The 12908-nt window shown below is 45.0% G+C and overlaps 1 protein-coding gene across 1 annotated transcript in view; it reads left to right on the top strand.

Moving 5' to 3' along the window:
- Positions 1-12908, top strand: part of AFF1 (ALF transcription elongation factor 1) — a 100525-nt gene that overhangs the window by 74786 nt on the left and 12831 nt on the right. Inside the window, exons 7-12 of the mRNA XM_074154238.1 lie at positions 290-341; positions 5357-5411; positions 5535-5572; positions 7014-7170; positions 9336-10247; positions 12725-12822. Coding sequence (XP_074010339.1) covers positions 290-341; positions 5357-5411; positions 5535-5572; positions 7014-7170; positions 9336-10247; positions 12725-12822 — 1312 coding nt within the window. The remainder of the gene's footprint in view (positions 1-289; positions 342-5356; positions 5412-5534; positions 5573-7013; positions 7171-9335; positions 10248-12724; positions 12823-12908) is intronic.

Raw genomic sequence — 12908 nt, 5'->3', positions numbered from 1 at the left:
GTTTTACGTTGAAGAGAGCATCAAATGTTTACGTTGATTAAGGAGCACAATTTCCTGTGCTTTGTTGAATTTATAAAATGCTTAAGAGATTGTATACACTGATTACCTAGAAATTTGAGCAGCAGTTCAGTAGAGAACATGCAGTATTTCGTTAGGAAACCCCATTTGGTTTAGTAAACAACTACGTCCTGGAAGAAAGTGATTTTCTGATCTGATGCTCAGAGACCTTAGGGAAAAATACGCTACAAGTGAGGCAAACAAAACCAACTGATTAATTTTTGATTTACAGAACAGTATGATGCACCTTCAAAAACGTTGCCTATTTCTCAGCCAAGAACATCGTAAGTAACCAGACTGATTTCCCGTCTCTACTGTGCAGTTGCTTAAAAGAACCTGGAATGAATTACAATTTGGTTTACTTGATGACTCCAAAGATTAAGGCTCTATCAGTCTGATTTTTCTCAGCAAATTTTGATGCAGGGAATTTTCACCAACAGAAACATTACTGTTTCATTCTTATAACGATTGTGTTAAAAACAAAAATCAACAGAACTGAAGAAAAAATGCCCAACTCTTCATGTACGAGATTGAAGTTTTTTCTCTCTTTTGACCTGTGGCTACTTAACATCTTGTCACACTTAGCGCTATTCAAACTACTAATGATGTATTCAACTGACATAAATTGTAAGGGATACACAATGAATCTGACCTATTCTGCATATTGGTTTGAAGCCTGTGAGGGCTAGTACAGCTACAGCTACCAAAACTGTGAAAACTAGGGGTGACATTTTAAAGCAGTCATATGATAGAACTTTCTCTAATTGTCCAAGGAAAAGTTTTCTAAAAAGTGTTGTCTTTTATTTTTATTTTGAAAAGCAAGCAAACAAACAAAAACATTACTGTGGCCTTTCTAAAAACCTCAATTTATATTCTAATAATGTTAACTTGTTGCAAAGTGGCGTGAAGATGAGATTTCTATAGCTTTTTTTAATAGTATTTCTATATTTCTACATTTCTACTTTTCTTTATGTAGTTATTCTTTTCCCTATCGCGTCATGTTTTCTCTTAGAAGAAAGCTTCTTAGAATTGGAGTCGCAGTGTAAGATGTTTATGCACAATCGCTACAAAAGTTTTACGAGGCTAGGAAGCAGTGCCAACTGATAAATTATTTTCTCCAATAGAAAAGTTTAAGTTGGTGGCTAAAATAACTTGGTACTGTCCTTCTAGGTGAAAGTGATTATCTGTTAATTAGGTTAACTACAGAAATTGCTTGAAAGTAGTTTTGTGGGGGCTGACGTTAGTCTTTCAGGATTAACCTCGCCAGATGGCAGCGTCGATAGCCCTGAGTAACAAATAGAAATCGTTCCATGTCTGGAAAGCTGAGGGGACCGTGTGCGAGACAAATGCTGAACCATTAAATGCCTTTCTGTTCATGGGATAGATAAAGATCTCCTGTTACTCTGTGATTACTCATGTTCCAGGGAAGGCTGCAAACTACAGACTACAAAGCTTTCTCGGCTTGTTCTCCTTGTCACAATTAAGAGGAAGAGCATCTCTCCCTCTTGGTTGAGATTGTAGAATTTTGCACTCAAGCTCTGTAAGATCTGTCAAATAACCCTTTTCATACTGTTCCAGCATCATGCAGAGGAGCCCTCTCTGGCTGGGAGTGTGGGACAGTGTCTTGCTGAGCAGTCAACTACTCCCTTAATCCATTCTTTATTTCCTTCCTCCTCCTTCCACCCCAGGTTGCTCCTCCTGAATGATTTCTGGAAATTTTCATTGCACTATTAAAAATGCTAGTTTCAACTGCTTCAGGCTCTGCCTTCCTCCTCAGCTACCCTACGACCATCATCTTTATTTCAGCTCTTCTTATCTGCTTGTAAAAATCCCTCTAGCACTTGAGTCACTTTTCCAGGTGGCAGAGACAGAAGAGACTAAAAGTCTCTGTAGACAAGAATGTGGAAATACTGCTTTCTTAGCCCAAAGGCCCAGAGTTGTAAATGTGGCGTGGTAGGTAGCTCTGTGCTTAGCCAACATCCTCTCTCTGCTTGGTGTCCTAGTGGGCACTTCGGAGCCAGCACTCATCTACCAGGGACAGGTGTACCCTCAATCCACAAAGGCAGCTGAAGCAGGAGGAACAGGGGGGGCTTAGGTTTACGTCCAAACCGGAGTCAGGCGAGATTTGCTCAAGGACTTCCTCTACATTTTTCCCTTAGACTCCCGCACCCATTCTTTTTCGCTTTGTTTTTGTTTTCATTTGCATAACAGGGCTTGTTTTCTTTGCTGTGCAATGCACCGGTGACTGTCTGAGAATTCAGCTGCCCAAAGTAGCTGGCGTTACCAAGTGTAGCTGGCTGAAAATTAATTAGAAGTTGAAATCCCGGTGCGCCCATGTGCCCAAATGCAGCATTCAGCTTTACAGACCATGCAAGGGTTTCCCAGGTGGCTTTCATTCTTGAATACAGCCCCAAAGCCAGCACTTGGCTGCCTTGGAATGGAAGGAGCCATTCTTTCAAAAGGGGAGATGCCAAGCTTATTCTTGGTGATGCCTCTTTAACATGGTGGCAGAGAGGGACCAGCCTGGGCTTGCAGTGGGGTTGTTTGGCGAGTGATACTAATTTTAGTGCTGCTTCTCGCTAAAAGAGCTCTTTTCAGATGGCTTTACGGGGAGATTGATGGTATGTATATAAGCTGCAAATGAACAGGTCCTGCAAATGAAAACTTGGCGTCTATTAACTCCTGAGCTAATTAAAGCATTCTTTTTTTTAAAGCAGATTTATTCTCTTTAACTAGGCTATTTAACAATTTGTTGAAACCTTGTTTTGGGGAAACTGGTTTTGTCTATCCTTGCAGAAGTAGGACTCATTTTAATGTTCCTCCTTCCTTGATCCTCAGTTGAACTTAAGTACTTGCAATGTTCTTTTATGCTGATTCATTTTATTTACCAGCAGCTCAAGTGAAAAAGGCAGTCCTTTCTACTACAAACAGCTAAATCAGGTCTAAAAGAAGATCTAGGTGGTGTTTCCTTGCATTATTCTCTTACCTCTAAAGGAAATGCATCTGTAGTCCACAATTCTTAAAGCAAAACAAAACAAAAAAAAGAAAACCCTTTCAGAACGTACTAGCATCTCTGGAAGTTTGTTCATTATCACCTTTGAAGGATTACTTCCCCTAAGAGGTTGGAAAAAAACTAAAAAGAATTCATTGAGATGCCAGTAGACATTTGGCCAAACTGCTCAGAAGTGTGGCGAGAGGTTGTATTGTTGCTATTCTTCTTTTTTCCTTTCTGTGTCTCAGCAGACTGGCAGCTCTAGCCCACGGGCAAAGTTGGCGCCTGCAGGATTGCTGCCGACTGCGTGCCCTTTGCCTTCTGTAGGGAAATGCAGGGGCCTTGTTTTCCAAGGTGGTGTCTAATGGCACTTTACTCTAAAAAAAGAGGCAAGAGGTGACTTCCACCGAGAAGATGTGTGAGGAAATGAGGCAGTGGAGGCTGGGAGATGGAGGAGTGTAGTCACAGGGGAATGGCAAAGTCAAAATGCCTGAACAAAGAAAGCACATAGGTCTTCCTCAGTGTGATCAGACAGAGCCCCTGTGGCACCGAGAGCTTCTTCTGCATCAGAGAGAGGTACTCGGGGACTGCAGGGACCTTTGCAGGAGGTGTCACCTGTGTGGGAGGGGTTGACTCTGTACTGGGAGACAAAGGAGACCTTTGGGGTTTCTTTGTGCTGTCCTGCTCCAGGAAAGAGCAGATTTGTCACTTCTGGTTTGTGGAATTGGTTTTTGTTGAGAGACCGTGGCCAGCTTCAGCTGTAAACGCTGAAAGTACTTCGGCTTCAATGAAAGTATCTCTGTGCGTGTCAGCTGCTTTGGTGTGAGTGTAAAACAATTTGTTTAGATAGTGGAAATAGTATTTAAATAAGGGAACCACTTTTTTACTCGCGGTTTTTTCCTCCTCTATTGTCACGGATTCATAACAGCAAATTGCTCAGGATCATTAGAGGTGACCCACAGAGCCGTAAATCTCTTTTGCTTTGTTCATCATTAGCAATGAAGGCTTGAAAGAGTGTGAAGGTTTGTGCAGTTTTCCTTCTCCGAACAAGCATCAGAAACACCAAGTCTCTCCCCACTTTTCCAGGGTGATGTGGTTCACTGGACATCTTTCGTATTTATTTTCATGCTATAAAATGCATTGTCATGAGGGGTTGGAGGCTTATTTTTCTTATTTGGGCATGAGAAAAATTTCTTACAGAGAGCCCTTAGTTTGAAATGAGGTTGAAATAAAGAAATTTTTGACCTGATTGATTAAAATCCCTGTCTCGGTTCCTAAGCTTTTTATCCCCTTTTTGGAATGACCCTGGTGTAATTCTCTGGGCTGAGGAATCAGTCTCCAGCTAGTTTCAAGGTTTGATTCGCTCTGCTTTTGAATAGCAAGAGTTTTGCCCGTCTCCTTTCCAAATCCTTTTTGGGATGCCTGCATGCTTTCCAAAGAGCATTTGGAAGAATGCTCTCTCCATTTGGGAGAACTTTGTGTCCCTCCCCACAAATCTTTCCCTTCCAGCCTTGTGAGGACCTTGGTAATGCATTGAAATGGCAAGCAGAAGTTACCACTGGCAGGCAGAGGACTACGTTACGCTTTTGGGAACATTTGAAGGCAGCCTGCTCTCTAGTCTAGCAATTGTAAAACTGCTTTGAGTACCTGAACTGCTCGCTGTTATGGGTACCACTGAGATGTGCAGGAGCATAAAGTGTAGAGAAGAAATAGGAGATAGGCTTGACCTTGGCATTTACTTATGTATGTATGATAAGAAACTTCAGCAGCAAAAAGAGAGCCCCTGTGACAGAAGAAATATTTTAGGCCCTGAGAGTGCTGTGAACATGCACAGCTTGCAGTGCAAAGCCAATGCTGTCTGTCCCCTGGGGAGCCAGTGCAGGCTAATGGTGTGCTAGTTTCTTGCTGTGCAAGAATCAGACTACTTCCACACTGCCTTGTTGTGTTAGTGTCCTAGGTAACCTTTTTTGGCTGTGTGAGTGTGCTAGGTAACCGTTGTTGAGGAGCATTCCGCTCACAGAGCTTCGTCTCTGTTGTCTGTAGGCGGCAGCTGGTGATACTGACCTCCATTGCAAAGTGTCCTCAGATCAGTTGGAAAGCACAGTAAAATGCTTAGGTACTGTATGCTCATTTTATCATTCCGTCAGGTAATGACAGGGTTTAGCAGACTGAGCATGCCAGATGTTCAAAAAGGATGTGGGAGGTTGGTTTGTTTTGGCAAGCGCAAAACAGCGGTGTCTTTGTCAGTGTCTGCTGCTTGAAAATGTGTCTGCCTTGGCTGATATTTATCTTCTGGTTGTCTTTCAGAATGCTCCAGGACGACCTGCAGCTCAGTGATAGTGAAGAGAGTGGTGACGACCAAGTCAGTTTTAGATGTTTTACACACTAGGCACACAGACATCCCTTTAAATCATCACGCATAGTTCTGAGTTCCTTAAGCTAACCTTTCCTCCCCCTCTCCTCTTTGTTTTTGTGAACAAAACAGGTTGTTGAAAAGGCACCATCTTCACTTGCTCCTCCAAGGTACAGGTTTGTTCCCAAACCACTAGCTAGACCAAAGAAGGAGGAAAACCAAACCTCCTTTTTGTACGTGGGGCAGATGGGTAATGCTGGTTTCTCTTGCAGATGCAGGCTTCGGTGTCTAGAGGCCTGAAGCTGCTGTTGAAAATTGGCTTGTGTGGGGTTTTAGGAAAAGCTCCAATTAGAAATGAGTCATCCAGTCATGCTGGATTTTGCCTATGAACCACAATTTTATTTCCCCAACCATCCCTGCTTTTTTCCTCTCCTGCTCCACCAGTGTGTACTTAGATCACAGTGGAGGTGATGGGGTGGGATTTTCAGTTGCAGCAGTGATGGGTGGGGTGTGAGTCCAGTTTTAATTCAGAAGGAAGCCCAGAACAGCCAAGCGGGTGAAGGAGAGAAAAGGGTTAGGTAGACCCTTGGAGGCTCTTTCAGCTTCTCCTGATCGGGCAGTGATTGTAAGCATTTCCTGCCATATATTGATAGTGAGAAGCAATGACCAAGGTAGACTGAACAGCTATGTGCCAGCATTAGCGGAAGAAAGGTGGAGAAGCCTGGATTTTTGCTGTGGGGGAGCATGGCCACACATTTTTGGCTTGATATCTCTCTTCTTCAAGCAGAGGGTAATGGCCTACAAAGTCAGACTGGCAGAAGGGCGGGCCAGTTCTTGGCACGATCTGTGTCTCTGCAAGCTCTTGAAGTAGAGTGTTCTCACGACATCAGTCTGGATCAGCAAGGAGTTTGCCTCCAAATCGTACAAAATGTGTTGATACTGATTTGGGAAGCAGTTTTCAAAGTGGGGAAAAAACAACAACAACAAAAAAAACCCCAAAAATCAGCTTTTTGATTTCGTAAGCCCATTTCAAAGCAAAAAGAAGCTGTGCGTAAAAGTCATGGCTCTCCCTCAGTTCTGTCCACTCCTATTGTCAGTGCTGGAGGAAAACACTTTTGAGTAGTGGAGGGTGTTGCAAAAAAAGCTGCTGCTTGAGGTGGCTGTTAAGGAAACAGTTACAGCTCATTGACCAAGTAACACAGGTGAAGTGAAAACTTAAGGGGGAGAATACAAAAAAGAGAAGCCATCCTGGAACGTATGTTTCTGTCCTTATTGGAAATGGTTCTGTTGAGGATTGGGGCTTTCAGAAGAGCACTTGTCGGTTTCAGTTGCTTTTTAAATTTTCCTTGGCTAAAGGCAGCTTCCTGTTGTAGCAGCAATGCCCTGCTTACGTGTTTGTCCCACTGGGTTGAAGGTTTTATTATTTCCAGAGTCCTTTTATTCCCGTGCTTTTTCTTTTGTGTATGGCAATGTATTCCCCTGGCCTTCTCCCCGCTCCTCTCGGTGCCAAAACATGGGGTTTCAGTTTTATTTGTGAATCCTGCCATGTCAATACAATAAGTAACCTTCACCCATGGTGCTTTCTAATTTTATCTCATGGTGGCCTTGCAGTGCCCTACAGTCCCAGCACAAGAGTGTGGCATCAGCGCATTCCAGCAGCCCGGAGTCAGGGAGCACCAGTGACTCAGACAGCTCTTCAGACTCGGAGACGGAGAGCAACTCGAGTGACAGTGAAGCAAACGACCCTCCAAGAGCATCAGCGCCTGAGGTGAATAGTAAAATAAAATGTACAGGCTGCTTAGTACAGCCTCTTGCCTCAGACTCTCTGCTGTCTGAGTGCAATCAGGACAGGAGACCTGAAATACCGTCATCGTTCAGGTGTCCCCTTGACATCTTTGCTGTGTAGAATCATAGAATTGTTTAGGTTGGAAGGGACCTTTAAGATCATCTGGTCCAACCATCAACCTGAGTCTGATAAAAAACCATCACTAAACCATGTCTCTAAGCACTGTGTCAGCCCTTCTTTTAAATACCTCCAGGGATGGTATTTAAATGGTATTTATGATGCATCATCAGACTTTTCCTGCCCTTTGCTTCCCTTCTAGAGTTTGTCAGTGAAATAACCCCTAGTAACAGCATCCTTAGACTTCTCCATGCCTCACCTTGAAGTGTTCCCCCTTCTCCTTTGGCATCATTGTTAGCACTCCTGGGGGGATTAGTGCCTTCACTGGGGAGGCACAAGCAAGGCGCAGATGAAAAGCACAGCTTGTGTGGGGTGTTTGGGGCCCACCTCTGCCCCTGCAGCTTTGCTGGGTGCCGAGGCTTCAGGGTGAGACCCATACGTCAAGAGGAGCCGCTGCCTCCCTGCAGCTCCTGTGCCTTAGTGACAGATTCAGCTTCTCCCAGAGCGCAGCTGAAGTGATCAGGCCAGCAGGAAGGGCTGGAATGTGCTTAGACTTGCTTCTGTTGCATTTGGCTCGCACAGTGCTGCACTGGCATTTCTGAGACTGTTATTGGGAAAAACAGACAGACGGAAGTTGGTGCCTTAATGTTTCATAATTGAGACCATGCTTTTTTTAAAAATATGCTGCAGTAATTCTCGTGTCCCATGGTTTCAGACAGTTCTTCCAGCTTGCAAAACGTTCTCAGGCCAGTGGGAAGCGTGTGGTTATATCCTACAGACCACAGCTGATGTTAAACCAATGCGGTGACAGTTTTGAGGTACTCTCACAAAGCCCAGAACGTGGTAATTTAGTTCTCCCCCTCTCCTCCAGCCCTAGCTTTCCTTTCTTTCACCTTAGAAGCACATGAACAGGTATAGAATTTTATGTGCAGAAAACTAGCTTTGAGAAGGCATATCTTTTCATCTCACGTCTAATATGCTTTACCCTCCAGCAGTTCAGTTACAAACTTTGCCTTCTGTACTGTGGGTGTCTTTGGAAGGAAACAGATGTTATACTTCTCTTTTACCAAATTCTGCCTGCTTTGTTCTGAAAATACTAGATTGTAAGATCCTTCTCACTCCTCTAGAGAAGTCCTAACTACTTGCTATTGACCATTTTATCCTTTTTTATTCAGCAAACTGTTTCTGTGGTGCTCAAGGAGCAAGTTAGCACACATGGCCAATTTGTTTACAGCCATTTCTTGACATGCAGAAGCACAGACTTTTAAGACCTAGAGACAATAATTCCTCTTACTCTCCTTTGTGTTTGGAAAACTTGATGAAAACCCATGTGATGGTGTGAGTCACAAACAAGATAACCAATGGCAGAAGGTGGTAGAAAAGGATCAGAGTGTGCCGCTGTCTGGTAGTTACCTACATTATAGCCCAAAGTTTACTAAGTCTTTTGGCCATGTTTTTATAGTGAGTGACGCTGACACATATGTGGTATTTTCTGAACGTGCCCCAGAGAATCATGCCCCTGATTTGCACTTCTGTTTTCTTTTTTAGGGTTAGTTGTCAGACTTCAATGAGATGTGATAGCTGGCAATGCTCCTAGTCCGTTTTTGAAAGCAGTGCTGTGTGCAAATAACTTTCCAAAAGCATTGCAAGGACAGCACCTAATCCGTTTTTACAGTTGCTGCTTTTTTTATACGTTGTCTGATTGTGTCACAATGTTGGTTAGTGGCAAACCAAGATGAAGCTTTCAGGTAGACCGGTCTCGTGCTGAGTGACAGGTAGAGCTAGCAGAGATCCAGGAGTGCTGTGCAACATATTTGACTGATCCTGTGCCAAAACGAGGTCTGTGTTTCTGAGGTTAGTGCTGATGTGCCCACACTAGAGCATCACCACAGTCTCATGCTCTGTCACTTTCAAGCTCTTTCTTTTAACAGTAATGGGAAATTTTACTCGGTTCTGGTAAGCTCTGCTAGGATGGAAATAGCCCAGAAAGGCATCAGTCTTGCATCCTTCCTTTCTCTTTTTCTGTGCAGCCTGACCCACCAACTTCTAATAAGTGGCAGCTTGACAACTGGCTAACCAAGGTGAACCCACCAGCAGTGCCAACAGAAAGTCTCAGCGAAATCGCCCATGTGGATGGATGTGAGGAGGACAAGGAGCAGGGCATCAGCAGCAATTCCTTCCACCAGCATGCTGAGCCGAGGGAGCCTCATCACAAGAGCTCTGGCCGAGGGGCCAGGCCTCCACAGGACATTTATCTTCCAACCAAACTCACAAGCCAGAAGTCTGCTGTGCGTGCCGAGGAGCCCTTGCCCAGGCAGACTGTGGATCTCAAAAGGCCCAGCAAGGCCCCAGTGCATGAGGGGCCCAAAGGAGGCCTGAAGGTGGAGAGTGACCCTGGTCCTTTGGAGGTCAGAGACCAGTCTTCCAGAGACAAGCCAAAAGTCAAAAGGAAAGTGAAGCCAAAATCCAGTGACAGAAGCAACCCGAAGGCGGCACTGCAAGAGCCCCCTGAGAACAGAAAGCGCAAGAGCTCCCACCAGGCCAATGCCAAACCCTTCTTGGACCCCAAGCTCAGGAGAGACGTTTTGCTTGGCAGTGCCCAGGAGCATCTCGCTCTCAGTCCCCTTCCTCAAGGCCAGGGCACAACCCCCACCAGGACTAGCGGCCACAGGCCTGCTGTTGTGGCCAGAGAGGATTTTCACAAGGAGAAACTTCCCTTGCCTAGCAGGGAGAAGAAGTTGCTCTTGCCAGTGCCGGAGTCCCCTGTCCCTCAGTCCCTCATGGTGAAAATAGACCTCCCTCTCCTGTCAAGAGTCCCGCAACCCCCTGGAAAAGGCAGTCATCAGAAGAGAGCAGAGGCCAAGGAACTCCCTGGTGCAAGGAAGCAGGAGTTGGAGAGGAAAACCACGGACGCTCCTGACAAGTCCCTTCAGAAGAGGAAGGTGAGAGGTAGAGGTGGAGGTGGGTTTGGTTTGTATGAGGACCGAGGTGGTGTTTGAAAAACCCACGTGGAGAATTCATTTCTGTTTCATAGTTTGGCAGTGGAGCCATTACACTCCTATAAAGGTGCTGTCAAACTTATAAGGGGAATGTGTATCCAAACTGTCCACAGGTGTTTCTTGTTGGTCACAGATCCCCTGCTGAGCAAATGAAAAGCCTTGTAAGCTGTCTGACAGATGCTTTGGTGTTTTAAAACTTATTTTGCTGTGTTTTCTTGAAACACTAGTTTTCTCAGACAACAAAACCCTAGCCCTCCGAAGTCAGAGGAGCTTTTGGCAGCAGGCTGTGTCAGCATGTGGCTGGCCAGCCCCCTGGCATCGTTTTTGGGTTTCTATGGCTTTCAACCCCAGCAGAGCTTTGTAGGTCTGTGGTGCCCCCTCCACTTGCAACTGCTTTAAAAGCAGCGTGGTATCTGAAGCACCTCCCAGACTGTGCAGTCATCTGCGCAATCCCCGTCTGCTGTGGGAGAGCATCTTGCCTGCAGTTTGTGGGGGTGTCTGGAGGGAGAACCAACGCAGGCCAGCCCAGTCTGTGGCTTTCCATTTTGTCCATGTATGCACTTTCTGCTGCCTTTAGTCATGCAATCTCAGTCTGAGTAGCGTAGTCTCTTCCTACGTGGAGTTATTTATTTCCATGAAACAGTTGTGAATGCTTGCTTACACGGAGAGGAATGAATTCTGCAGGTGTGAGCTGTGTCATTACTAGGGGTGATGGCAGCAGCCCCATGCCTTTTGCTGTTCCATACATGCAGACTTTTGACTGAAGCAGGCTCTCACTGATAGTACTGACCATCACTAAACCCCGCTTTGGATCTCAGCGCTTGGATAAATAGGTAGAAAACTTCTTCAGCTTCCCCTGGAGCTGCTGTGGTGCTAGACAGCCCTTGATTTCACTGAGATGGCAGTAGCTCACAATTGTTTTTTGAAAGCTAACTCCCGGAGGGGACTGTGACTATACTTCCAGCCAGCTGGTTCAGCTGCACAGAGAGTTGGCTGCAGGCCTTATGGTGAATGGGTGTTCGCTGTGGACATTTCAGTGCCTGTACACCTTTGTGGTTCTCCTCATGGAGCAGGTGGCTTAGCACGTGTGGGTGAATAAGTTTGGCTCCCATGTAGGTTTCATTTAGTCATTTTCTGAGCTTCCCATAGTTGTGGGGGAGAATTGAGAAGAGCAGGGAAACGGTGAAGAAACTGGAGAGACCCCAGCAGTCCCCCTCTCGCAGGGCAGCAGGAGAAAGGTAAACAGGCAGTAAATCTGTCACTTCTCCTGTTGTCTCAAAGAGCCAAGAGAGGAGCTCTTTGATGTTAGACAGGTCTTCCCTTGCAGTCTGAGTGTCTGATCGCAGGAAAACCCACCTCAGAGCCTTGATGTCTGTATTCTGTCAGCATGCATCAGTGTCCTTGGAGGCTCAGGCTTCACGGCAGCCCGTTAGGCCAGGTACAGCTGTCAGACATTTTTGGCAGCAGGGTGGAGCTCCACCTGAGAAACAGTTGAAGGACATGATGTAGGTACTGGACCCTTGCCCTGAGCACACTGCCAGGGGTAGTCTGTGACGAGCACAACCCACTGAGCTCCATAACAGTGACATAAACCTCGATATCCGCTTGGGAGAGAACCAGAAAGTCCTGGAATGCTTTTGGCTGCCACCAGGCCCACTGTGGGTAACACTGGCTGAAAAGTGTCATTTCTGTTACATTTGCTTGGTTTGTAGCAAATTATTCTGAAGTTTTTCATTCAGGCGAGCTGGTGATTTGCATGCTTTGTATTGTTAAGATCTGTGGAGTGTGATTAAAATGTGTTATTTATTACCTCTCTGCCTTAATGGTTCCTGTTCTTCTGGAAGACAATGGCAGCAACTTTAACTGACGGACTAAAATTTCACCTCTATCAGATTCTTGTTAATAAACCCAAAAACCCCTCCACCTCTGGGGAATCTGAGTGATCGAACTCTCCTGGGAATGCAGTTTTTTTCCTTCTCTGTGGTAAGGCGTATCACAAAACACAATTGCTTGAGGTTCATGACTTTGCCAGGAGGAATCTGAATACATTTCTGTACGATTCCTGCTGAGTAGGAGAAAAAGCCCCATCCAAAACAGATGAAATGCTAATTTTCAGCAGTGGAAGTGCCTTCATTTTGGTCACTATTGGCAGCAATAGCAAGAACTATTACCAGTTCCATCCCTGCCACTACAAAATAATTAGTCTATCGAAGCAGAAGTAGATAAAATGTCACTTTAGGATACTTGTCAGTGAGCCTGAAATCTCTATCTGCTCTGCTCTGGGTTCCCACTTTGTCAGTTCTGATGTCTTATCTTTTCTTTTTTTTAACCAGAATCAATCAAACTTAGCTGTTTTGCTCTGTACTTTACATCAATTTGAAAAACCTGAGTGAATTTTTCCCCCTTTCTTCCCGTTCTAGAGGGAAATGGAGAAGGAGATTGATAGGAAGAAAATGAAATCAGAAAACGAAAGGAAATCTTTGCAGTCTTCAGCTAACAAAGACTCCAATAAATTGAAGTGAGTATGCAATGGTGGGATGGCAGAAAAATGCATAAACCTGAGTCTTTCTTAAAAAAGTTAATGTGAAGAATTGTATCTCCAGC

This window comes from Numenius arquata, chromosome 10, assembly GCF_964106895.1.
Source record: "Numenius arquata chromosome 10, bNumArq3.hap1.1, whole genome shotgun sequence".
Classification (NCBI taxonomy): Eukaryota; Metazoa; Chordata; class Aves; order Charadriiformes; family Scolopacidae; genus Numenius; species Numenius arquata.
The sequence above is the reverse complement of the archived record's forward strand: the minus strand, read 5'-3'. Positions and strand labels throughout refer to the sequence as shown.